This window comes from Prionailurus bengalensis, chromosome B3 (assembly GCF_016509475.1).
Source record: "Prionailurus bengalensis isolate Pbe53 chromosome B3, Fcat_Pben_1.1_paternal_pri, whole genome shotgun sequence".
NCBI classification, from domain to species: domain Eukaryota; kingdom Metazoa; phylum Chordata; class Mammalia; order Carnivora; family Felidae; genus Prionailurus; species Prionailurus bengalensis.
Genome location: NC_057355.1, coordinates 105,347,582 through 105,374,751, shown reverse-complemented (window position 1 = coordinate 105,374,751; position 27,170 = coordinate 105,347,582). Strand labels below are relative to the sequence as shown.

The 27,170-nt window shown below is 42.9% G+C and overlaps 1 protein-coding gene across 1 annotated transcript in view; it reads left to right on the top strand.

The window, feature by feature from the left end:
- SLC35F4 (solute carrier family 35 member F4) overlaps positions 1 to 27,170 on the top strand; it is a 257,128-nt gene that overhangs the window by 211,132 nt on the left and 18,826 nt on the right. Inside the window, exons 2-4 of the mRNA XM_043556251.1 lie at positions 14,626 to 14,811; positions 19,565 to 19,862; positions 25,186 to 25,405. Coding sequence (XP_043412186.1) covers positions 14,626 to 14,811; positions 19,565 to 19,862; positions 25,186 to 25,405 — 704 coding nt within the window. The remainder of the gene's footprint in view (positions 1 to 14,625; positions 14,812 to 19,564; positions 19,863 to 25,185; positions 25,406 to 27,170) is intronic.

Below are 27,170 nucleotides of genomic sequence, written 5' to 3'. Positions count from 1 at the left end.
CCTGGAGCCTGCTTCCGATTCTGTGTCTCCTTCTCTCTCTGCCCCTCCCCCCTTCATGCTCTGTGTCTCTCTGTCCCAAAAATAAATAAACGTTGAAAAAAAAAAATAACATGCCAAATCAGTTCCCCTGAATTCTGGGTAGGAAGGTTTCAGGAAGCTTAAAGAAAATTTCACGTCTTCTCCTATTAGATTTACAGCACCGTGCATGATTTTTATGAATCTTTTGCACTGTGAATAAGGGATTATCTTTCTTGTAACAAGACTACCCTGAATTACCTAGCTCTGTCATCTTCCCTCCATCCTTCCTGCCACTCTCATTTCCATCAAGCCCAGGATTTGTCACTATACCGGGGCTTTGCATGTTGGGTTATAATTCACCTGTTTTCTGGTCTCTTTGCCCCAGTGTACTGTGAACTAAGGCAGAGAGACTTGATCTTGTCCCTCCATTCATCCATCTGCATAAAGTGTCCATCCCCATCCTCTACATAACAGATTTGGAATGGTTTGTCTACTCCTTAACATCACATTTCTTCATCTGCACAATCTGTGTAGAAAATAATGCCTTTCTCTTTGCACTTGTGTGCTGTCAACACTTCCTGCTTGTGCTTTCTCAGCTTCCACGCCTTTCTCAGGAAAGGCCAATCCCTTTGCCCCTGCTACTCCACCAACAGTATTCTTTCCACAGTCAACAATGACTAAAGCCAAACTTTGTGCCATGGCCTTCTCCTCCCACTCTCTTTCTCTGGCTTCCATATTGTTGCATCCTCCTGTTTCTTCCCCTCACTTTTTTGGCTGCTTTATTTTTTATAGGCTCATACCCCTTTAATTCTTGGTTTTCTTGCATCTCAGCCCTGGTTATCTGTGTTTCTCAGTTAGCCTTCTCTCTCTGGATGATCTCATTCCTGTCTGTATGAGTTTACTGGTGCTGCCATAACGAAGTACCACAAATTTAGTGGCTTATAAGAGAAATTTATTGTCTCATTGTTCTAGAAGCTAGAAATCTGAGATCACAGTGTTAGGATGGTTTCTTCCTTCTGGGGCCAGTGAGAGGGAATCTATTCTATGCTTCTTGCCCAGTCCCTAGTGATATATTGATGACCCTTGGCATTCTTTGACTCCTAGAAACAACACCTCAGTATCTGGCTTCATCTTGCATAGTGTTTTCCCTGTTTGTATGTCTGTGTCCAAATTTCCCCTTTTTATAAGGACACCAGGCCTATGGAATTAGGGCCCACCCTAAGGACCTCATTTTAATTTGGTTACCTCTATAAAGATCCTGTCTCCAGCTAAGGTCACGTTCTGCTCTACTGGGGATTAGGACTTCAATATGTGAACTGAGGCAGGGTAGGATATATTCAACCCATAACATCTCCTATAGCTTTAATGACTTGTCCATATACTGATGACTCTCCAGTCAATATCTCCATCCCAAAAATGTCTTCTGGACTCTGGACTTGTGTGTCAGTTGCCCACCATCCATCTCCCTTGAATGATTTTCATGCACCTTACACTTAACATGTCTAAGAATGGTGTCTTATCAATTCAGTTGTCCCGAACAGAAACTGATACTTATTCCTGACTACTCCTTCACCCTCATTCCTACAACCATGCCCAATCATTTACCAAATTATGGCAGTGCTGTGGCTCTCAAATCAACCTCCTCTTTGACCTCACTGCTACCACCTCTGCAAGGCCACTATCATCTCTCCTCCAGACCACTCCAGTGGTTTCCTAACAAGTCATTCTATCTCTGGTGTTACTCCCTCTCAAGCCATTCTCCACATTGCAGAGCACTCTTTGAAAAACCCAAATCTGATCACTCCATTTCCCTGCTTAGGTCATCAGTGGTAGCAAGTGCCCTTGGAAGTAGACATTGGACCCAGACAGCTGATGGTAGACCTTGAGGTGGACATTGAAGGAACAGTAGAATCTAGGTGAGTGAGGAAGAGGCTTGTATGAATGTGGAGCTTGGACTTAACCTTGCAGGTTTAGATTCAAGGCCGTGTCAGTGCACCCACCTGCTAGGTATGGACACCCATAACAATTGTGAAAATAACCTGATGCTGACCGTGTAGCTTTTCCCATATCCCCCAGGGTGGAAACTTGCAAAGTGTTGTGTTTAGATTGTGGCCTAAATCACAGTGGAGCTGCCTCTGCCAGTTCCTGACTTGTCCTCCTCCCTAGTGACAAATGTATATGCTAACAGCATTAGCTGTACCCTGGCATGCTCTTCTACCCATTTCTTTCTTTCTGCTCATGCATAAGGCATAAATATTTTGTGAACTGATCCATAAGCTTCTGGTTTAAGAGGCAAGTCCCAAATGAGAAGATACTGGTGGACCACTGGCAGTTGCAAGGGGCTGAGCCATCCCTTGGCTCCGGGATGAAAAGCTGGCTTGTCCACCCATTCAGAATTCAGTGCTGTTTATAGAAATTTCTGCGTAATTGGCTTTTTCCCTCTTAGACCATAAGAAAATGAGAGTAAGCATCATGCCTTCTTGTCTTCTTTGCACTTAGCAGAGGGCCAGACACATAGTAGGCATCAATAACTTCTTAATTAATGGGTTATCACACAGTTAGGTCAACAGTCACAGGTCTTTTGGGTTATCCTGAATTGTTTTTTGACTAGAATAAATTATGAGACTGCCTTGTGAATGCTTTGTCTAATCCATCAATTATGAAATTCACCAGGGCCATTTGGAAGGAAAAGTATATTCCAGGAGAAACTACCAGGAAGGAATTTGTAAGTAAAGGGTTTCTACAGTCAGTAGGGCTTATTTTTCAAGATTTTCGGGCAATAGTGACATTGCTGGAGGGTGGTAGTGATGTTGTAAGGTACATAGGGATCTTAGTTCCCTTCATGTGCACATGCACGTGGGTAAATACTCCAGGTCAAATTACAGGCAAAGGAAGACTTGAGGGGAAGAAGAGACAAAGGCTCAACTCGAAGAAAGTCAATGTGAAGGCTTAATGAAAAGCAAACAAGATCATTCAAGGAAGCAAGCTCAACATAAAAATCTAGACTTAGAAAACAAATTAGAATCAGTGACTTATTTTAACAAGAAGTTATTATTTCAAGCATAAACACTCCCACCCGCAGCTGAAATATGATTAATGTAAAATTAATCAATTCATGTAAAATATGATTAATACCATTACATTATCTGTATATGCTTTAGGAATAGTGTGTATGGTATTATAAAAAGAAAATAGTTGTATAGTCTTAATGACAGTGTCTTACCAACTGAGACACAGGGGTGGGTATTCAAAGGCACAATTTCCAGGACTGCACTTAATACTCCAGTGTAACCAAGCTGTAGATTTATACCAGACCAGGTGTGTGGCACAGCATTCTCTTAATCTCTCTTGCTTCAATTTATTGAGCTGGTCTCTGTGGGAAATATTCTAAAGTTGATCCTAAATGTCTTTCGGTTTTTCTGGCTTAAAGTGAATATTTCAGAACCATCAGGACAGGCCTTTTTACTGTATGGTCAATGAATCTCTGCCTGCTGTTTGGCATCACAGAGCCTTGAGTGACATAGGAGAGAAGTGGGGTTGGTGATCATAGAGATTCTCCCTCCCCACCTTCACCCAGGAATCAGCCATCTCTCTTCCAGGGGAAAACTTGTGCCCAGGTGTTCAGCAAAGGTAACGGCCAACTATACCCCCTCGAGAATGTCTGCCATTGGGTTCGTGTAGCTTAGCTGGCAAGAATTCCAAAACACCTTTTCTAAATCTTCCTAAATCTTTCAGTGGGCCCCTCCCTGAGAACAGAGTGTGTTACTCGTAGGGCCACAATACAAGGAAAGTAGCAAGTAAGGACATTAGAGAAAAGGGGAAAGGACATGAGAAGAGGCCACCAGGGGGTTGGGTGCACATGAAAGTCCTAGAGAGTTGGTCTTAGAGCTCTTGACTGGGAGCCTCCAAAGCTGTTATGGCTGGTTAGCAAAAGGGAGATTTAGTGGATGGACTGGGGAAGGGAGACTCATAGAACCTTGGAAAATGTGCAGGAACTGAGGGCCTTCACAGCCGAGCAGCCGGGACATCCTCCAGGATACTGCTGTTGCCATCACAACCCAACAACCGGCTGCCACTGTTGCTCATGGAACTTTAACCATCCTGGTTTCTCGAGATTTATAGTTTTGGATACGGGGCTTTGATGGAGTGAAACCCAGTCATGCCTGCCTCCCATTGTCAGGGAGAGCGTTATACTTCCTAAAGAGCTTCATTTGAGGATGCCTGGGTGGCTTGGTCAGTTGAGCATTCAACTCTTGATTTTGGCTAAGGTCATGATCCCAGGGCCATGGGATTGGGCCCTGTGCTGAGCATGGAGCCTGCTTAAGAGTCTCTCTCTCTCTTCCTCTCTCTCCTTTCCTCTCCCCTCCCCACTCCTCTCCCCTCCCCTCCTCACTCCCCTCCCCTCCCCTCCCCTCCCCTCCTCTCCCCTCCCCTCCCCTCCCCTCCCCTCCCCTCCTCTCCTTTCCTCCCCTCCCCTCCCCTCCCCTCCCCTCCTCTCCCCTCCCCTCCCTCTCTGTCTTTCCCCTGCCCCTCTCCCCTTCTTGTGCTCTCTCTAAAATAATAATAATAATAATAATAATAATAATAATAATAATAGTAAATAATTTTTTAAAAGCCTCTTTTGGCTTCCATTGTGGGATATGGGACACTTTCCCAACAAGACTTATGTAGTTGGAGGGGGGAAGGTCCCCCTAAATGGGAAGGGGGTTGAGTGCTGAGCAGTTAAAAGTAGGACAGAGGCCTAAGGTAATCACATTAAAAAAACATTCAAGGAGTTGTTAATGGGGCTTAGAGATTTTTAATAAAATTGTTATTTGTTCTTTTGCAGTGAAAAACACGTTCTATCATCTGGGAAATTATTTAAGACTGAGACTATCATCAAAAAAAAATGTTAAAGGCAATTTTATACTATTTCTGCTGATTCATATCTAGGATCAGCCAAATAGACTTGAAATTCTTCCTTAAGTACATTGGGAATACTTAAACATCCATTTCAGATTTCTATGAATGTTCAGCAAAAATCGTCAAGGTCAACCTATAATCTAACTCTCCAGATGACAGAGGTGTAAGGAGTAACAAGACTGAGTAGTCAGAGGCTGAGTATGGGCAAGATAAGAGGTAGCTTGAATTAGGAAAACAACTGTAGACTTAATAAAACATGGGCATGATTTGGAGCCATAGTTGAGGGAAGGGTGACAACTTTGAGCAGCACTGAGGAAATAAATGCTTGATACTGGATGGAGACATGGGTCCAGAAATGATCTAAACAAGCAAGTGTTAAGGATCATATGTTCTTTGGGAGAAGGGAGCCAGGATAAATGCATGTTAATCCCAAAATCTTCTTTAGAGTACAAATCCAGAACATGTGCTTCACAAATACATGGGTTGCCTAAGTAAGAATGGAGCCCCTCTGGCAGACATAGACCTGGGGTAAGGGGTGCTCTGGTTGCATCACACAAGGGTTCAGTCATGACCGTGAAGAATAAGTATGACCAGTTTCCAAGCACAAGAAACTATGATTATTGGTGTTCTTTCGACTTTCACCATGTGAATGCCTGGATTTTAGCAGGGGAAAAAGGGTCCTACTGCAATACACATTTCTAAAGGGGAAATCCTGTCTCTCTTTAAAGAGCACGTTTTTGCTCGAACAACTTCCATTAGATGTCTTTCTTCCAGGTTCTATTTGTTCTGTGCATCTTGCCCTCTTCTCCCAAATTTGCCTTCATGAGACTCTGCTTCCAACCCATCATCCCTCTTCAAAATGCCTCTTTTGCTCTCAACAACCAAAAAGGCAAAATCTCCACTTTCCTTTGTTGGAAGCTGTTCCAGGCTCTCTTCCTATATAAACCCTGCCCTGCTCTGGGATCTGCTGGAACCCATCATCCTCTGCTAAGTATTCTGTAACTGTCCAGGCTGAAATTGATCTCCCTGCTCTCTGAACAATAATTGTCCTTATTTTCTGTACGATGGAACTATTTCCCCTACATACAGAAAGAGCTCAACAGTGCTGAATAGCTGAAATGGAAAGGGCAACAGAGCGTATTGGAAAGAATATGGACTTTGGAACTGGACTCGACTTTTTAAACCCTTACTTGGGCTGTTGAAGATTCACTTTCCTTCTCTGTAAAATAAGAATAGTAAAGTCCACCCCACAGTGTTGTGTTGTTTAGAGATCATATATGTAAAGCTCTTGGCACATGGTAGGTGTTAAATAAGTGCTAGACGCTTTTATTTTTACATTGTAAAAACAGGGAGAAGTGACATATTTTTTTTTTTAGTTTTAAAGTTAGTTATAGGTAGAGAAAATAAATCTTATTCCAGATAGAATAAATTAATACTGTTTTAGGAACAAGATGTGTATAGCATAAATATAGCAATTATTAGTCCTTTCTTCTAATTACACATTTTAGGTAGATAAAAACTAATTAGGTTTTAAAAGATTTTTTAATTTTTTTATTTAAAAAATTTTTTAATGTTTAATTATTTTTGAGAGAGAGACCCAGAGCACAAGCAGGGGAGGGGCAGAGAGAGAGGGAGACACAGAATCCAAAGCAGGCTCCAGGCTCTGAGCTGTCAGCACAGAGCCCGACGCAGGGCTTGAACTCACGGACCATGAGATCATGACCTGAGCTACAGTCAGACGCTTAATCGACTGGGCCACCCAGGCTCCCCTAAAAGGTCACTTTAATATGCCTATATAGGTACCCAAATATTTCATATTTACGTCTTGAATAAGATGAGATGGTTAGTAAGAAGATAATTAGCAAGGCTTGAAAAAAATTTGGTACAAAAAATACGCATAATAATATAACCAACAACTAGGTTATTTTAAAAGATATTTCTCTGTGAAATGAATCAAGAATGTTCAGAGCTACATAGAGTGAATAATACTAGTAAGTAAAACAGTGTTGTGCAGGAGACCTTGGGCTTTAAAGAGTAAGGCAGTGCAGAATTGAAACAGAAAGTTGGTATATTGCTTGTGTATTAACCATCCACCATGCTGACCCCTTTCAATAATCCTAGGATTAAGTGTTTACCTAAGAAGTGAGTAACTTTTTTGCAAATTCCATATAGACTTCAGTGAAAACTCAACCAATACTGATGACAATAAATATTCCCTCACTACAAGGAATATTTTCTGCCATTGTAATTTGATGGAACATGAGTTTAAAAAAATAAGCTGAAATATGGCTTTTTACATAACCTTTTGTTGAATCGTTGGTATCTTACCTGTTTTTATAAGACAGAATGTCAAAGTGATTGTTGTAACTTCCAACCAACTCCAAGTCAAAATTCAGGATTGCATTTCTGTCTTCGATGTTTCTTCAGTGATTGTAACATCTTGGCAGGAAAGATCATGCATATTTAAAAGCAACACACTTATAAAAGATTATTTGAAAATAGTCAAAGCTAGTTTTATGCTTAAAGTATGACTTTCAAGAGATTGGTTGGAAGAATCATCAAAGAAGAATCATTCATCAAAGAAGCTTACAGCTAGGAGATCTTGTGGTCTAGGCCCTGATTCTGTGATTATAATATTATTGTAGAAACATGGTATATAGATACCTTTGCCCCTCCAGATTCTTTTTCTACCTGCCCCACAACCTTTCTCTACTTCTCTTTCTTTGTGGCAGTTGAACTGTATGGACTACGGAAATAGGCTGTCTTGCCCTCTGGCCTTGGTTTACTGATCAAGGGGGGTCCCTAAGAGATATCAAAGGAAAGGACTATTTTCAGGAACTCCCAGCTGGATGCCTACCTTAATGAAAAGTCATAACTCATCTCAGGCAAGCCTCTCCTTCCAGATTTTTCCAATCACTCCCTCTCCTTGTCCCTTCAGGCCTAAGCATAGTAAGAGTGAGCCTTCGTTACACCTGGGTACTTCCCTCCCCCCTGTGGTATTACATACAGTGGTTCTCAAAATTTTAACTTGCATTGGAATCACCCGGAGGGCTCCGTAAATCATAGGTTACCCCCACCGCAGTTTCTAATTTAATAGTCTGAAGTGGCTGCTGAGAATTTGCATTTAAAAAATCTTTTTTGAAGTTTATATTTGAGAGACAGAGCATGAGCGGGGGAGGGGTAGAGAGACCGGGAGACACAAAATCCAAAGAAGGCTCCGGCCTACAGCATGACGCATGGCTCGAACCCACGAACCGCAAGATCATGACCCGAGTCAAAGTCAGACAGTTAACCCATTGAACCACCCAGGTGCCCTAAGAATTTGCATTGCTAACAAGCTCCCAGGTGATGCTGCAGTGGGCGGCTTAGGGAACCATATAGCCTTATAGCCCTAAACCTTGAGCACCTTTCTAATAAAGTATCCTAATTTTGAGTTTGCTCTCCCTTCCTTCTGAAACCTTGACTAATATAAATGGGTATAAAAAATTAGCCGAAAATCGACAGAGTTTGTTTTATGGTTAAACATGATTTGCAGGTGCTTGCTTGAAATATCTTTAAATCAAAGGAGAGAAAGCTACAGGGAATTAGGAGATCATTTTGTTCAATCACTAAATTTCAGAGTATGAAAGAATACAGACAAAGAGAAGTCAAGTGATTTACCTGAGAGGACATAGACAATCGGTGTCCTGCCCTTCCGGGAAGTCTTTCTAGGACTTTATGCTGCCTCTTGTCGTACAGCCCCTACCTCTCCGACTCCACTTTCCTTCCCAACACCCCCCGCCCACATCCCCAATCCCCAGGACGGTGTCTTTATGTTTGGGCATCAGGGCTACCTGTGGTGTTTCAGGTAAGTATGAGGCATAGCTTGGGGCAAGTGAGGATAAGATCTCTAGCTCACTGTTCAGTATAATGCTTAGTAGAACCAAATATGTCCTTGATTTTTTGTGTTCATGAGAGATGAGAGTCAACGGCAGGGCTCTTATTAGAATGATGTCTAGAGTCTGGTCCATTATCTTCCAAGTCGTCTTGTGCTTGCTCACACAGAATCTTACCTGACACATTGCTTCTTTCTCATCTACTTTCCAAAGACCTTGTCCTAGTTACTTTTGATCGCACGGCTTTTCAAGTTGTCGTCTGAGAACCCTACACCTTACACTCTGATTGGGCTTTACTCAGCATTTCTTTGCCCTTTTTGCTTTGAGGTTTCTAAGTGGACGCCCAGGGCCCTGTCACCCCAGCCCCACTTGCCCTTTCCTGGTGTTGTCGCCGTGATCTGTGGCCACAGAAATTGTACCAGGCATCAGTGTAAGACACAATTTCCTGCCTCGAGATTTTTGACTCTGGGCAACTAGATTTCTCCCAGGAGGCTAGCTACAAGACTGGAAAGCTGGGAGCTTCAAATGATTAAATTTTCTGCAGAGAAAGGCAAACAGAGGCCAAGTGAGAAGACATGAATCTGGCACCTGCAGTGGGAGATGGGGACTGTCTGCCTACACGCTGCCCCAGGTCCCAGGTGTTCCTGAGGTTTAGGGACATTCCTGGCTGCCCTGTCCCTTGGTTGCTAAGCTCCTAAAAACTCCCCATTTTTGCGTAAACTGATCGAGTTTGGATTTCTATGATCTGAAGTCAGACGTTCTCACTGATAAAGTACCATTAACGATCATTTTTGTTTAGCTGCTTATTTTTTCTTATAATAGTGTACATTGATTGCGTACGTTCTGTGGACCATTTAATCTGGACAACACTCCTGAAAGGATTTTCAATGCTTGTTTGTACTCAGAATTCAGCACCTTAGAGCTGCTCATCTCACCATTGTTTCATAGCGTCCTCTTTACCCCTCTGAGTATTTGCTCCTGTGGTTTCCTCTGACTCTGTCGCCTATTCCTCAGCCTAGAACTCTGTCTGGCAAAGCGCCGCTCATCGTTCAAAGCCAACTTTGATGTAGCAACCCATAGAGACTTCCCTGCTCCAGGCACAATGAATCACTCCCTTTCTTCTTGCTCTCCAATTCACATTAAATTATGGTTAATTGGTTACAAGTCTGATCCCAATACCATGTTGAAGGCCCCATGCAGGCAGGGACTGTGTATTCTTCATTATCTAACTCCTGTTCCTGACACAATACCTGCCCTAGAATCGTGGCTTAATAACTATTTGTTGAGTTAAGTTGATTTGGGGAACATGCAGAGCCTAACCAGTGTGAATGAAGAAATTATATCGTTATGCATGGACAAATATGAAAAATGACACAAGATGGCCCTACTGCTATGGCTCACGTGAGCAGATGTCTTTACAAGGAAGAGTGGGGGCCGTCTGGTGTGACTACTGAGAGACTTCCAACCTATCACTTCTAATACAGTTTACTCTCAATACTTATTAAAGTCTAAACACTTTTCACTAACTGAATTTGTGATGCCCAGGCGCTCATTGTGGCATAGACAATAGGAAATAGATATGATGTCACCTAGCATCCCAGGTGACATTCTGAATATGATTTTTGTCAGAGTTGGCTTTATATTAAGTGAATGGCACAAGACTGTGTAGCGTGGGGTGGTGTTTTCACTTCCAGGATTGGAGATGACTGTTTCATGGCCCAAGCCCTGACCGTGCCTCTGGGCCTGGCTCTGAAGTTTAAAGTGTGCCTTTTTAGGACAATGGTTTAAATGTCTCCAGTGGCTCAACTGCTCCCGGATCTCGTCCATAAATCAACCAGTGTGAGGCAGCAGAAAATGGGTGTTGAGCTGTATTGCATAGGGACCAGGAGGTGCAGAAGCCAGGACATAACATTTAGTGAAAATGAGGAAGCCGGAGGAATCACTAGTTTGGCTTACAAATCCAACACTCCCAGATACACATGATTTACCAACTTCTTAGTGTCTATGGCCAATGTTTTATCTCAATCCTTGCTCAACTAGCTTCCCAACCTATTTTTGGACTTCCTCCTTTTGGCCTGTAATTGCCAAATGATCACAAAATGAAACCTGATATTCCCCTAAGAAAACATGAGAAGGCATAACTCACTAATGAAAAATACTTGAAAGATAAATTAAAAATGACTCCTGGAGTATCTGAGTGTCAGCCCCTCTGGAAGAACATAAATGAGAGTTCACTGGATTAAAAAAAATTTTTTTTCAACGTTTATTTATTTTTGGGACAGAGAGAGACAGAGCATGAACGGGGGAGGGGCAGAGAGAGAGGGAGACACAGAATCGGAAACAGGCTCCAGGCTCGGAGCCATCAGCCCAGAGCCCGACGCGGGGCTCGAACTCACGGACCACGAGATCGTGACCTGGCTGAAGTCGGACGCTTAACCGACTGCGCCACCCAGGCGCCCCTGAGAGTTCACTGGATTTTAAACAGACTCTTTTCATTGAATTTGAAATACTCAATTAGAAACATAGTTGGATGGGTGCCTGGGTGGTTCAGTCAGCTAAGTGGCAAACTTTGGCTCAGCTCGTGATCTCGCAGTTCATGAGTTCAAGCCCAGCATGGGGCTCTGTGCTGACAGCTCGGAGCCTGGAGCTTGCTTCAGATTCTGTGTCTCCCTTTCTCTGCCCCTCCCCCACTCATACTCTGTCCCTCTCAAAAATAAATAAATATTTTTAAAAATTTTAAAAAAAGAAACATAGTTGTGAAAGTCACAGTAAACATTTTGGATATGTAAACTAAAAACCTTATGTGTTTTGACACTTGTAATAATGCTAATATAGCATTAATTTAGGCATAATAATTGGTCTGTAATTCTTCTATTGATTTTTTTGAGTACTCATAATTTTTTATTCTTTTAAATGCAAGATTACATAATACATTTTAATTAGGGCAACTTGAGACACTTAATAATAGATGCTATAGCTAATTCCATTTTTATAGACTTCTCCTTGTTTTTCCCAAGACTGAGAAAAATAGAAAAGGAAAGAAAACAAAATAGACTTTTGTCATAGATGGGGAGGCCTGGAACGCAGAATGAACACTCACAGCTAAGTTGCTCTGCAGTTCTGCTAGGTTCTTGCGGGAGATGATGGTTCAGGAATTCAAGCGTTCTTTTTCTGGACACCACTGCTTCTCAAAGTTCTAATTAGATTGCTTTACGTGATTACTCACACAGTCCGTGACATGATTATTCAAAGCCAAACTAAAGCCAAGACACCATTGCTATTTCAAGATTTTGCATTTCATTGGTTGGTTTTCTACCATCTCAGAAAGCACCACGCCAAGACATAACCTCTGTGACCCAGAGAGGATGATAGCTTCTGTTCTGCAGAGCAAAGTATCTACTGGAAATAGAGACACTCCTAACTTACAAGGAAAAATAAATGTACTCTGTGAACAAACATAGGCAGCCAAGGAGACACGATGACTGAATGTAATGTGGTGTCCTGGGTGGAGTCCTGGCCCAGGAAAAGGCCATTAGTGACAAAGCTAGTGGCATCCAAAGAACATTTGGAATGTGGTTAATGGTACTTACCAACGTTAATCTCTTCATTTTGACAAATGCACCAGAAGATGCAAGATGTTAACATTGGAGGAACCTGGGTAAAGTGCATCTGGGAACTCTCTGGACTATCTTTCCGACCGTTCTGTAAATATAAAATTATTTCAAAATTAAACATTTACTCAGAGCAAGGGACGGTGAGAGAGTGTAGAACAGTCTCCGACAGACGGAGAGGCAGGCAGCTTCTGCAGACAGAGTCGAAGCATTCACACGTGAGAAAGTGAAGCCCCGGGGAAGCCAGTGCACGACTACCGTCAAAATGAGCTCCTTCGGTGAAAGTTCAAAGAAAGTGTAGATGCATGTGACTTAACAGCAAAGACTGAATGAAGCGATCAGGATTTGATCTTACTGTTTAAAGGCCTGGGGAGATTCAGGATGTTCCAGGTAGAGGGACAACCCAGTAAAAGGCTTAAAGCTATCAGTACTAAGAGTAAGGTGTCAGAACGCAGCCAGAACCAGCCTCGCTGGAAGGGAGTATTCAGATGGGGGCAGGGTTAGCTATGTAATTTGAGGTTCCGGTGCCAAGTGAAAATGTCAAGTTCCTTGTTCAAAAAGCAGAAAATGTTTTTTTTTTCCTTTCTTACGTTCTCTGTCTCTCTACTTTCCATGGCATTTTTTATTTGCTATTTAACATCTGCTCCCTTGGACAGAGGGATGCTTGCTGGGTGAATGCAGGCCCCCGCAGGCACTGGGAGTCTCACCCTAAGATCCCAACACTCCCCATACCAGTACCCAGGTCCCTGTACAGTTGTTAACCAAGGACTCAGGTGTGGTGGCCGAAAACCCACCCCAGGAGGTGGGGAGACAACAGGAGGCAAAACCAAGCCTGAGCTGAGGCTCCAAGCCCCCTGCTTGTGCTCCATTATCCCATCAGAAGTCACTTAGAGGGGCACCTGGGGGGCTCAGTAGGTTAAGTGACCCACTCTGGATTTCGTCTCGGGTCATGACTTGCAGTTCGTGAGTTTAAGCCTGCATCGGGCTCAGCATGGACAACATGGAGCCTGCTTGGGATTCTCTGTCTCCTCTCTCTCTGCCCCTCCCCTGCTCATGCTCACTCACGCTCTCTCACTGTCTCTCTCAAGTAAATAAACTTAAAAAAAAAAAAAAAAAAGATAGAAGGGGGAGTTTGGGTGGCTCAATCAGTTAAGCATCCAACTTCAGCACAGGTCATGATCTCGTGGTTCATGGGTTCCAGCCCCGCATCGGGCACTGAGCTGACAGCTCAGAGCCCGGAGCCTGCTTCAGATTCTGTGTCTCCTTCTCTCTCTGCCCCTTCCCCGCCTATGCTCTGTGCCTCTCTCTCTCTCTCTCTCTCTCTCTCTCTCTTTCAAAAATAAAATTAAATAAGTAAGTAAATAAAAAAGTCACACACAAAAAAACTGAAAGGTAAAAGAATTCCCACGTGGCACCCTGGACCTTGGAGGGGGAGTGGGGTGTGTGAGGTTCTTCCAAAGAAGCACAGCACCCCGTGTGACTGCACTGGCTCCAGGCCCATGAAGCCAACCCTGGGTGGGGGTCCATGGAGATTAATCAGCATTGGGAGGGGCTTAACCCGTGGAGGATCCTGAGGCCTGCGCTTTCATCTGTAAGAGCGGGTAGAGGCCAGAGGTGATTGAGGAGACACAACCAAATTGGACTTTAGTGACCAGTCCGATGGAAAAGCGTAGGGTGGGCTCGACAGGAGTCACTGTGGGCACTTCCACTAGTTAGGAATTCAACAGCCAACCTTAGGAAGAATAAGGAGGATGCAAGCATGACGTCACAGTTTCCCTCCCTTGAGGTAAACTGTTTGACTGTTGTTAGCAGTTCTAATTCAGAACAGGTGCATCAGACCAAGCGCCATTTTCTAAAGTTCAGTTTTGGTGGACAGAGTTATCTAAAAAGATCCTTCATCTTAGGGACACAGACCTTGCCAACGCAGACTTTTCTTTTTAGGAGCCCCTCTGATAAAATTAGAAATGAGCTCAAGGAAGGTTCCATCAGGGCTGCGTGTTTTACTGCCAGGGCATTTAAAATCTTGTTCCAGGGGTACCTGGGTGGCTCATTTGGTTACGTGTCCAGTTCCTGATCTCAGCTCAGGTCTTGACCTCAGGGTTGTGGGTTCAAGCCCTGCATTGGAGCCTACTTTAAAAAAAATAATACAAATGAACAAAATCTGTTTCCAGTTTTTCTTTTGGCAGGTTCTCAACCTGGTATGAACTCTTTCTTCCCAGGTACCTCCAGATCATCAGTTACTCGATGTAAACCAGGAGCCAACTGCCCCAGTTCACACAGTGGCATCAGTAGGCAACTGTCCCCTCTTTCTGTCACCGAAGACTCTTCTGCTCCTATTCTTGAACTTCAGAGCCGAGGATCTTCTGGAGTTTGCGGACATAGAGTCGAAAGGCAGAACAGATCAGGTGAGCTGGTGACCTCCTCTTTTTTTTTTTTTTAAATATGAAATTTATTGTCAAATTGGTTTCCATACAACACCCAGTGCTCATCCCAACAGGTGCCCTCCTCAATACCCATCACCCACCCTCTCGTCCCTCTCACCCCCCATCAACCCTCAGTTCTGTTTTTAAGAGTCTCTTATGGTTTGGCTCCCTCCCTCTCTGACCTCCTCTTAAATAACAGTACACCTAGGTAACCTTTGAGCCAGCCGTGAAAGATCACACCATTGGCCCAGAACGCAGGGATGTTACACGGACTCTGAGAAGTGGGGAGTTTATCAAGTGGGAGGAGAAGGAAGAAGGGACAGGTATAGATGGGATCTGTTAGTGGGATACGTACAGTGTAGCAGAGAAACCAAATACCAAAACCTGCCATTGCAGGGCTTAACACATGATGAAACCGTGACACCCTATTAAGTTTACAGGGTATCTAGTTTCCGCATGTTGAAGATGTCAAAAGCCAGCATCTTTGATCTCAGCCCTGGGAGTCAGTGGTAGCGCACTCCCACTCTAAGAAGAATGAAAACCCTCTTAGTAAAATCACAGACTCTGCTTTTGTGCTCGTCAGGACTGCCGGTCTTTGGAGCCCTTCTAGTTTCCCCAGTTTTGCACCTTCGGGACACCGCCTGCTTCCCTGATCAGCATTTAACTAATCAGTCAAGTCCTCTACACTTTCCTCACATACATTTGACCACACTCAACAACTCCCGGGTTACTTGGGTTACTGGAATTGCTCGATACATCTCATAACTAGATCCAGGAGTTTCCCAGCAAATGTATAATTTCCAAATGCACCTGAGTCCACTAGGCTGTTGCCCACACCAGTACTTCTTGGCGGTGGACATCTTTTGGCCTTCCCCAGAGAATGTGCTCAAGTACCCAGTTCATACTCACTTCCTCTCGTCCCATGACCACACTTCCGTTTCTGCAAAAAGCAAAACAGTTGTATGCCAACAGACGCTTGCCTCTTTGCCTTAATGTCTCCATTCTTTTGTTTGCCAGTGACCATCACTTTGGGACCGTCTTTAATGTGTGTGTCCCTGCCGTTCCGATGTGAACTCCTTTTGCTATGTCCATGATCACTTCCTCTCCGTCACTTTTCACCTGCATTTGCAATCTCTCCTGCCACTCATTCCTTCTGCTTTATCAGTAACATATTTAACATCTCTTGCATCCTTAAAAACAATAATCAAACAGCAAACAACAACAACAAAATACTCCATCCAAAACAAGTGGTTAGTTGAAAACAAAACATAACTTGGAGAAAACTGGCCTAAAAAAATAAATAGAAGGGAAATGGAAATTCAGGGGACTCAGTTAGGGATGGGGGGCAGTAAATAAAGGTATACAGGACATATGAAAGCCTCTTCTAGGGTACTACTAATTGGATAAGAGGGGTTTTTTTTTATATAAGAAAAGATATTTTTTTCAAAAAGTGACAATATTTTAAAACACTGTATCGGCAACTATTGACCCTAAGGCTAAGGCTCTTTTCAAAAAAATGAAGAAAATGGCATCATAAATCTTCAGAAAATTTTAATTGGCTTTAATAAGTTGCAGTAATATTCCTATTATCCCAGTTATCTGCAGAATAGAATGTTCCAGTTAATTAAGTATTCTGGTTAATAAGGACTTGCTTTATCTATCATATGCAAACTACAAATTAAATATACTGGTTGACAAAGACTTGCCATATCTGTCATATGCAAACTACACATGTCAAAGGCTATACCATGAAAGATCACATGGGACGTAATTTACTCTTTCTGTGATGATTCAGAAGGCACTTAGGGTTATTCCAGGGCACCACAGAAAAATGAGAAAAGGAGAATAATCTGAAGAGCAGCTCACCATGCTTTCAGGAATATACTATGTACTTAACCTCAAAACAAATCCCATGAGGCAAATATTATCACTGTTTGGCAGATGAAGAAGCTAAGCTAGAATCAGACATGTGCTCAGGGCCATACAGTGGTTCTACTCATGTGTCCAAATTCCAGTGGCCTCTACCAGTAATGACTCTAATCCAGGCTCGTAGTAAGGGATGGAACTCCTGGTATATCAGTTTGAAGGATACATACAAAACCATAAAGCTAAGCAGGACTGTCGAAAATTTTAAATGACCAGAAAAATAAAAGAGCTCTGTAGACCCAGTCTTTCTATCTATAGGCGGTAAAATTAAAGCTTGGCAACAACTACATCTAGTTAGCAGAAGAATGGGTCAAAGATATGGAGGGATTTAGGTGACGACTAATGTCATCAAAAGTACTGTCCATGGTATGATGGTGGCACCAAGCGACCTTCAGAGAAGGTGACAGTGAAGGCAGATATCAACTTAAAGGGATATTGAGAGTCTCTGTAGAATCATTCCTCCTTTATGAGATAGTCCCTGAGAATTAATCTGAAATGTAGAGTATACCTTTCTCTTAGACATCACTCCTCTTTTTAAAATTTTTTTTTTCAACGTTTATTTATTTTTGGGACAGAGAGAGACAGAGCATGAACGGGGGAGGGTCAGAGAGAGAGGGAGACACAGAATCGGAAACAGGCTCCAGGCTCTGAGCCATCAGCCCAGAGCCTGACGCGGGGCTCGAACTCACGGACCGCGAGATCGTGACCTGGCTGAAGTCGGACGCTTAACCAACTGCGCCACCCAGGCGCCCCGACATCACTCCTCTTAAACTTTGTACAAGACTACCATTCCCATCAGGAAACAGAAATTTGTCTCCAAATCCCTTCTGAAACTTCCAGTGCTTGAATGGAGAGCTCAAGCCTGAAACCTAGACAGAAGGAGTGTTCAGAATAAAAGCTTTGGAGCCTAGAGTCATGCTGACTTGGGTTCAACCTTGGACAACCTTTCACATAAGCCTCAGTTTTTTCATCTGTAAAATGGAAGTGGTAATACCTATTTAACTGAGTAGGTTAATGTTTCTCTCCCAGCCTCCCAAGACAAGAGTCTCTTATTCTACCCTCTTACCCATTTTCTCCCCTCTACTCTCTGCATAAGTCAGATGGTTGTAGGGAGGATTTGCGGAACTCTTATCAAGAGCAGGTATTGTCTATACACAGTAAAGGGAGCTAGCTGGCTCACACTTCGAGACTCAATGTCACTGCATCGTGGAAGTTTCTCCTAATCACTTTCCACCCCATCCCTTAACCAGTGCTGCTCCTCTGCCTCCATGTGGCCTAGTATCTACCGTCTTTGGCCCTTATCACACTTGTGTTGGATGTGTGTTCTGGCTTTCCACTGGGATGTGAGCTCACGTCTTTCACTTTTGAACCCCTGGCACCCAACTAGCTAACCAGCTCCTGGTGATCTGATTGATTACCAAGTATTTTGTTGAGTATATAAATGAAAGAATACCAGTTTTCATCTTCTAGAGGCCTTGGCCCTGAGAATTCAGTACGGTTTATAAGACTCGGAAGTCATGTGGTAATTGCTGTGTTTGTCATTACTTGGTTTATATTCCCCAATTCAGAATTCACCTTAAAGGCTTGCTACCCCCCCCCCCCCCGCCTCTCCAAATAATTATAACAGAAAGCCTTAGCTATGGGAAAGTTTTTACTCCAGCGGGGCAGTCACGCCTGGCTCATTAAGCAATAGGAGGAACACATTCAGCACGAGAGAGTCAGCAGGTTCCAGAGAGGTAAAATGACTACCATCCACTCCCACTTGCAATCTGTGGACCACACCACTTTCTTAACCCCCGGGATAAACCTTGTGCTCAAAGGAGGTACCTGGAGACAGGAGAGAACTTGTAGGCAATTCTGCCTCCCTTCCCTCGGGATTCTACCACCTGGGATCTCAGCCTGGGGATTCAGGATGACCTCTGCTCCCCTTGAGTTTCCTGAGAGGTGCATAAAGTTATTGTGTTGAACTTGTCTTCTCTATCAAGGGAGAAGGCCTATATGGTCGTCACTTTCAGGAAGTTTTGACTACTTTAATGTAAAAACTGCTGCGGAATTTTCTTAGTAAATGTAAAGATACAAAGCTGAACTCATTGTGCTCCCAGAAATACATTAAATAGTAATTTGTTCTGAGGTGGGTGGGAAACGATTTTGTGTCGTCAGGATTCGCCCTGTTCTTGGGGCACATTGCTCTTCAATTTAAGAGCCAGCTTTGCTGCACTTTAAGAAAATCAAAAACAAAATTAAAAACACTTTAGTGGAGTCTAACGACAAATATTTATTTCTCACTTACTTTTCATGTCAGCAGAGACAAGGCTGCCTTGGTTGGCTTCTGCTCATTCTCCCACAGAGACTGAAAAGACAGCTCCTATTTGGGAATTTCCATTCTAGTGACAGAGAAGAAGAGCAAGAGAGTTGAGTGGGGCCTTGTCATGCCTCTTAACAGTTCTGCTGGGCTGTGGCATACCTCACACCTCCCTGTTCACATTTGATTAGACAAAGCAGGACATGTGGCCAAGGCCGAAGTCCCTGGGGCTGAAATATGTAACGCTTTTACAAGAAAGTGGGTAGGATACATGGAAGGGCAGTGTAGCATCCACCAAGTTCATGAGCATTGTCATGGCTTGGATGGGGGATGAGATATATACTGTACCTTACAGAGCAGAGATTCTGGAGAGAAGGTGAGCCAGAGTTATCAGTCTCTCTAAATGATGGTAAAAAAAGAAAAACACTGGTAATTCTACTGTGTACCTCTTTGGTCACTGTTTTATAACCTGATTTCCACACATTTGTATTCCTTTCCTGTTTTCAGGGGATGATGGAACACAGACTCATCCTGAGAACAGCAGCCAAGAAAACAGAATCAAGGCTCGCTGCCGGTCATGCACGTCCATGGTTCTGAAGGCCGTCTGGGGACTTTTGATCATCTTGTCAGTCTCATCGTCTTGGGTTGGAACCACACAGATTGTAAAAATTACTTACAAGAACTTCTACTGTCCATTTTTCATGACTTGGTTTTCAACAAACTGGAACATTATGTTTTTCCCAGTCTACTATTCTGGTCATCTGGCCACTGCTCAAGAAAAGCAGTCTCCAATGAAAAAATTCAGGTAGGTTTCATGTTAAATGGCCAACACGAGATGTTTTAAAATAACTTTATGAAAATATCCATCACTTTATCTCTTTGGAATATGAACCGAGTTGACTTGGGGAGTGTGGGGAGGTCGGATCTAGGGTTGGTAATGAATACATGAGCACTAGGAAGAAGAATCTGGGCCCCCCACCAAAAAAATTATTGAATATCTACCACATGACAGGTGCTGTGCTGGTGCTTTTGTAGATCTTATCTTAATTAATCATCATTGGTGGTAACATCTACCTTTGAGGGTGGTGGTATCATTCCCATTTTAACACAAGAGGAAACAGGTTTAGAAAGATTACATGACCTGTCCAAGGTCAATACTTCCAAATGACCCAGATTTCAATCCAGAATTATCTCTGAAAGTCATGTTTTAAAAGAACACCCTAGTGTCTCAGGCCCAGAAAAAAAAAAAAAAAACTATTCATAAGATTAATTGTGATAAAAACATTTGCTCAATATTCTGGAAGCTGTGGTGCCTAAGCAGATAAAGAGACCTGGTTTCATGCAAAAGGAAGTTTGGCCCTGATGGTTTAGAAGATGTCATTCTTTGCTGGCTAGGAGCACATGGGGCCTTCACTGTTGGTTCGCCGGCTCTGAATCTGGTAGTGCCATGGTTCCAGTAGTTTCTCTGTGCTGAACTTGGCTTCTGCAGCACCATCTTGGAAAGCTCAGGAAGCTGGCAGGACCAGCCCTGCACAGCACCCAATGGGAGAGGGACAGTTGTCCACACCAGCTTATTGTTCCTTGGTAGAATGGCAATAAATAAATTTTGCAGAAGCCGAAATAACATTTCTTTCTTGCCCCTGTACTTACTGAAAAGAAGTGAATTTATCAGACAAACTGCAAAGCATGTACCTTCAACTTCCATTTTCTATCACCAGCTTGGAAGTGCCCTGAAATATAAGAGTCACACTGTGAGCTGATTTTCCATGGTATCCATGATAATGCAGTTAAAATTAAACAAAACCAATTTACAAAAAAATAAATGTTTTCTGGTTTGAAGGAAAGAAAGAAGTCTTATACCTATTTGTGACTGCTAAAGATACTTTGTATTTGATTCCCATCAAAATAGACATGATCTTGGGGAATAAGGTCTTTTTTGTTTGTTTGTTTAAAATGTTTATTTACTGAGAGAGAGAGAGAAAGGTGGCGAGCCAGAGAGGGGCAGAGAGGGAGATACAAAATTGCAATCAGCCTCCAGACTCTGAGCTGCCAGCAACAGAGTCCCATACGGGACTGGAACTCACAAACCGTGAGATCATGACCTGAGCCGAAATTGGATGCTCAACCGACTGAGCCACCCAGGCGCCCTGGGGCATAAGTTCTTTTTAATAACAATATTTAATAAGCGATTGCAGGGGACATGATGATCAGACTAAAATTCTCCCTGTCTGAAAATAGTTTACCCATAGCAGGTATGTTTTACTCCGGCGCTCCTAGGGTTTGGACACACATACTGATAAAAACAACAAAAGTTTAGTATGGGATGTAGTACCTCAGAACGCCTCAAAGCAAGCCAAGTGGGTTTTATTTAAGATAACACATTTACACCAAGAGGCCGCTGCTGACAGAAATGTTGTTTTAGGAATGAGTTTCATCTCCACTACATCTCTCATGTCTGACTAACTCTACATTTAGTGAGACCTGTGATTTGACGAGACACCTCCACCTGTTAGTGCAGGTAGAGTGAACTTGACCATTTCTGAAGCCGAATCAAAGAGCTTTTATTGTCAAGCAGAAAACATTGTCTTTGAAGAGAATATTCTCCAGAGGGCCCCTCCATATGAGAGGTAAACATTGCCAGAAAATCCTAAGATCCTTGATCTTTTTGCCTTGTAGACTCATTAACACCATCTGCCAAGGAGGCCCTCCCCGAAGCTCTCGTGGCAGAACACGGGGAAAACAGACTTAGTGTATGAGACTGGAAACAGAATTTGTCCCGTTGCGCCAGACCCTCTATTTTCTCATTTTCTTTGAATGGTATGAAAGCATTTTCAGTGGTTTTCTTATCACTAACCTCAAAAGAATTTTCAATAATGTATCAGATCTAGATCGTGGGAATTGTGCATTTGGAAATTGTTTTGGATATTACAATCATTTCATATAAACCATGAAGAGAATTTCATTGTATCACATGAATTTTAAATTTAATAAGAAAAAATTTATAAGCCATAGTTTTGACAGGGGTGTTTCCTTAAAGGAAAAAGTCTCTAGAAAGCGTGAAGCTAGAGCTAAAGATATATTTGTCTATGTCATACACCTATGAAATGTGCTTAAGATGTCATCTGACATACAGAAGGGGTTCAGTAACTACTGAGTGCTATAACAATGTTGAACATAATTAAATTATTAGTGTCCCCCAGCTTCTAAGCTTCAGTCTAAGCTTTACCACCCATCAGTGCCTCTTGTCTAGAAATTCTGATCTCATCATTCCAGGGAGAGACCAGTTACTTGCTTATTGATAGAAAGAAATCCTTTCTTTTTTTGAATTTTCCCATTTCTTAGTACATAATGCTTAAATAGCATAAAGTTCTACACAGGTGACCTGGCGTTTGAGCGGAGAGCATTTTTAATTCCTGCTATAGCAGTGACAAGCAGGGAGAAGAAGGTTGGCAGTGAGAGGAGGGAGAAAGAGGGGAACACTAAGGAAGCCAACACCAGGGAGGGGGACAGGATGAGCCAGGTGAAAGGAAGAATCTCCACCCCCTTGGGGGAGGGGCTCTCCCTGTCCCTGTGCCTCCCCGTGGGTTCAGAATGTGTGCTCTCCTGGATTCAAAGTCTTTGCTTGAGAGCCCTGAACCCAGCATGACGGTGGGCTCTGGGAAGGAAGAACCATCACTGGCCGGGGCCAATGATATGAAAAGAAATCCTTTCATCAGAAATGGGTTTGTTGTGGTTCTTCATAAATGTGTATTTAAAAAGCCATTTGGGGGGCGCCTGGGTGGCTCCATGGGTTGAGCGACCCACTTCGACTTAGGTCATGATCTCAGGGGTACTTGTGACAGCACTGGGTTCTCTGCTGTCTGCGTAAGCCTGCTTCGGATCCTGTCTCTGCCCCCCCCCCCCCACCCCGTGCTGGCTCGTGCTCTCTCAAAAATGAACATTGAAAAAATATACATATAAAGGAATATTTAAAAGTTTTTTAAATACATAAAAAGCTATTTAGTAGTTATAGATATCAGGATGAGCCCATGACTCTGAACGCCAGCTCTCTCTGGCAGACTTTCTCACAGGGCAGATCCCTTTGGGAGCACGACCAGAATGCAGAAAACGAAGAGAATGCAGAAAATGCCAGGATGTCCCGGGCAAACTGCTGCTTGGTCTGTGTGTGGCTCTGATTCACTGTATCTCCTTGGCTGCAGGGCTTGAGAGATGCTGTCCATTTCCCTGTGTGTGTGTGTGTGAGCGTGTGCGATTTCTGTTTACAAAAGAATTTGTTTTTAGGTTATTTCATCCCTTCCTTGAAGTTCTGTCTCTTTCAAGTTAAAATTTACCTTCAGGAAATCACATTTTTTTAAAAGTTTATTTTGGGAGAGACAGCACGTGAGTATGTATGAGGGCAAGTTAGGGAAGAGCACAGAGGGAGAGAGGGAGAATCCCAAGCAGGCTCCTTGCTGTCAGCCCAGAGCCTGTCTCGGGGCTCAAATCCAGGAACAAAACCGTGAGATCATGACCTCAGCCGAAATCAAGGGTCCCATGCTTAAATCACATTTTTATTTAAAAACAATCCTTCCTTTTTCGTTGTCTCCCACATAAACAGTAAAACTATTACACAAGTTTCTATATGTGCAATATGCATTTTTAACCTCCCTGGATTTGCTGGCCTACAATTCCCAGAATTCTCAGCTGCTGGGAAGCAGCGTTTGCCATGAGACTTGACATTGAAGGCCATACTCCAATGCTTAGAGCCTCATCACTTTGTCACTCCCTCCCTCCATGTGGCCCTCCTGTGGAGTAAGTTGCTTCATGCGTGTGAGGCAGACATTGGCTAGAGATTACTTTGGTTTGCAATACTTTGAGGCACAACTGTTTCTCTTCAGAAAAACTTAGAAGAAAAACTAATGCTAATAACCAACTAGAACCGCGTAATTTCATTATAGCCATGCAAACATTAGGAACTTGTTGCTTAAACAAGATATTTATGCTACTCTTGAAAACACTTCCTGGAACATTATAGTTGCCCAGTAAATGCTTGGATGTTCATGAAAAACTGAATAAAAAAAAATAAATCTGAGTTATACCAATGGCGAGCCTATTTTCAGTCCATAGTCAAATAAAGTTTTTCTATCATATCATTGCTTGTCTGTATCACTAGTTTGAACGTTTTGATTGAAATGGCACCTTGGTTTAATCATCAAATAGGGGTGCCTGGGTGGCTCAGTCGGTTAAGCGTGTGACTTTGGCTCAGGTAATGATCTCACGGTTCGTGGGTTTGAGCCGCGTGTTGGGCTCTGTACTGACGGCTCAGAACCTAAAGCATGCTTGGGATTCTGTGTCTCCCTCCCTCTCTCTCTCTCTCTCTCTGCCCCTGCCCCACTCACGCTATGTCTGTCTCTTTCTCAAAAATAAACATAAAAAAAATAAGCAAATAGAAATCAAATCAAAGATTTAACGGAACTGATTATTTTTATACAATTAAATTCATGTAATTCCTCCAAAACAGCCAATTGTGTGTATATAAATACAACTTGCATTTGACTATTTATTTATTTTACCATTTGGAGGTCATCACAGAACCTTCCTTCATTTTTTTTTTCCTGTCTTAAAAATGCTAGAGGAAAAACAAATTATTCAACTGGGCAGAAACATAAGGAAGAGGCATAGTCTTTTAGGAAAAATAAAATTCCAAACTGTGTGTGGCTCTCCACCATATGTGAAGCTGCAAGTTGTCTATACCTGTTCACACAGTAGCGACCCTCCTGGTCCTATTGCATTTGCCCATTGGGAAAGAACCTTCTCTCTCTTCTAACAGTAACTCTGAAAATGCCTCATTTCCCTGTTTCTCCAGGCTTCTCTGAGAATGTTCAGCAGCAGAATGGCTGTCCCAGCCATCTCGAGAGAATATCTAGATAGGAAAGGGCCTTCGCTCTGTGCCTGGAGAGACATGGGCTCTTTTCCATGGAACCCTCTGCCCCTGTAGTGGCCCAGAGATGGGAGGCCTGGGTTCAGTAAGTTCCACAGATGCATGATGGGCATTGGCGTTTGTGCTCTTGCCAGAAAATGACCGTCAAGAGTTAGACAACACAAAGTATGTCACAATTAATACCTGACAACCTTTTTTTCTTTCCTAGGGAATGCAGTCGGATTTTTGGTGAAGATGGTCTGACATTGAAGCTCTTCCTTAAAAGAACTGCTCCGTTTTCTATTCTATGGACTTTGACTAATTACCTGTATTTACTGGCTTTAAAGAAGTTGACAGCCACGGATGTCTCTGCTCTGTTCTGTTGTAACAAAGCCTTTGTCTTCTTGCTGTCGTGGATCGTGCTGAAAGACAGGTTCATGGGAGTGAGGGTAATGGCACACTTGATTCAATGTGTGAGGCCACCTGTAATTGTAGATCCTTGGCATCAGGAGTGCTGCTTTGTTTCATGAAATTTCTGTAAAACTTTCCCCATTGGTTCTGAGTACAAATTAGAATTTGAAGATGCATTAGAACACCCAGGCAGTTACAATATCATGAAAAGACAGAGATGGTCTCCCTTGGGCAGTCGGCTGATTTCGACAGGAGGCACTAAAACAGAGAAGATAAGTTCTTTTTTTAGAATTAATGGTGTGACCAACTCCTTCTATCCTCAGGGTGAAGGGGTCTGGGAAAATTAGTCACACAAAGATTATGATTTTTTTTTTTTCAGTCACCATACGTTGGGACAATTCCCTCATGCTTTCCCTCCCCCCAGCCCGAGATGGATTTAATTAATATTGGTGTAAGTAGATAAGGTTACCAAACAGTAATTAAAGTCACTGGTAATGGCACAATGCTGTTAAAAGTGGCTATATATCTAGCGTGACTAATCCAGAAATGGAACCAAAAGCACCAACTTGTATTTTGGGGTACAGATCCTCAATTGAACTGTATTAAACTTCCACCGACCACTTCAGTTCTGAGTTTATTCCTTTCACAAGTGATATGGACTTCTTAAAAGATTTTATCTTGCATGCTTGTTCTGTTAGACTGATGGAAAGTCATGGAGGTTTCAGGAGCCAGATCTCATTCATGTATCTGGAATGGCACCATGACGAAAATATTGAGAAAATAATTCTTTAGAAAGAGTAGAAATGAAATGAAAAGCCTTTTCCCAGAGGATAAACATCACACAATTCTTCTCTGAAAGAGATGTCCAAGACTGGATGTGAAACATATTTTGCTATCAAAATATTGTTCTTACTGCAATGATCCCAGGGTCCTTGTCCCCCTAATTGCTGAAATTAATATTAGAAAGAGAGTTGATGACAGCCATTAACCCTTAAAACTTCTTTTTAATAGCAAATTCTGATTATGTCTTGGGAGATGCTACTCAGAAATTCAGAATGGAAGCTTGACATGAACGAGAAGTAGAAAGCTACAGAAGACAAAATGAGAGGGGCAACCGGGTGGCTCTGTAGGTTGACTTCGGCTCAGGTCATGATCTCACGGTCCATGAGTTTGAGCCCCACATCGGACTCACTGCTGTCAGCCTATCAGCACAGAGCCTGCTTCAGATCCTCTGTACCCCTCTCTCTGCCCCTCCCCTACCTGTGCTCTCCCAAAATAATAAAAAATAAAAAATAAATAAAAGAAGAAGATAAGATAAACTCTGAATCAGTCCAGGATGCATTAGAGTATACCCAGATATGGTACGACACTCTCCCCCAGCCAATCTTAGATTTGACATCCAGAAAGCTTAGCATCATGTTTTTGCACATCGACCACCCGTGCTGGCTGCCTACCATCAGGTACCCTGCCAAATCCTGGAGAGCGGGGACCTTCCCTGCACTGCTTGCTGCCCCATTCAGGATGGGCTATATAATTCGTGGGACCTAGTGTGGAAGCAAACACAGGGATCACTCTTTAAAACATTATCAATAATTTTAAGACAGCAACAACAGAGCATGAAACCAAGGGCAAGGCCCTTCTAATCATGAAGCCCTATGCATCTGCACAGGCCATATGCCCATGAAGCCAGCTCTGCCTCTATCTCGAATACCTAGAATAATGCAGGGGACAAAATGGAGCTCAGTAGATATTTGAGGATATAGTAAATAAATTCATGTTTACGAGGACTGTCTCTTTTCTATT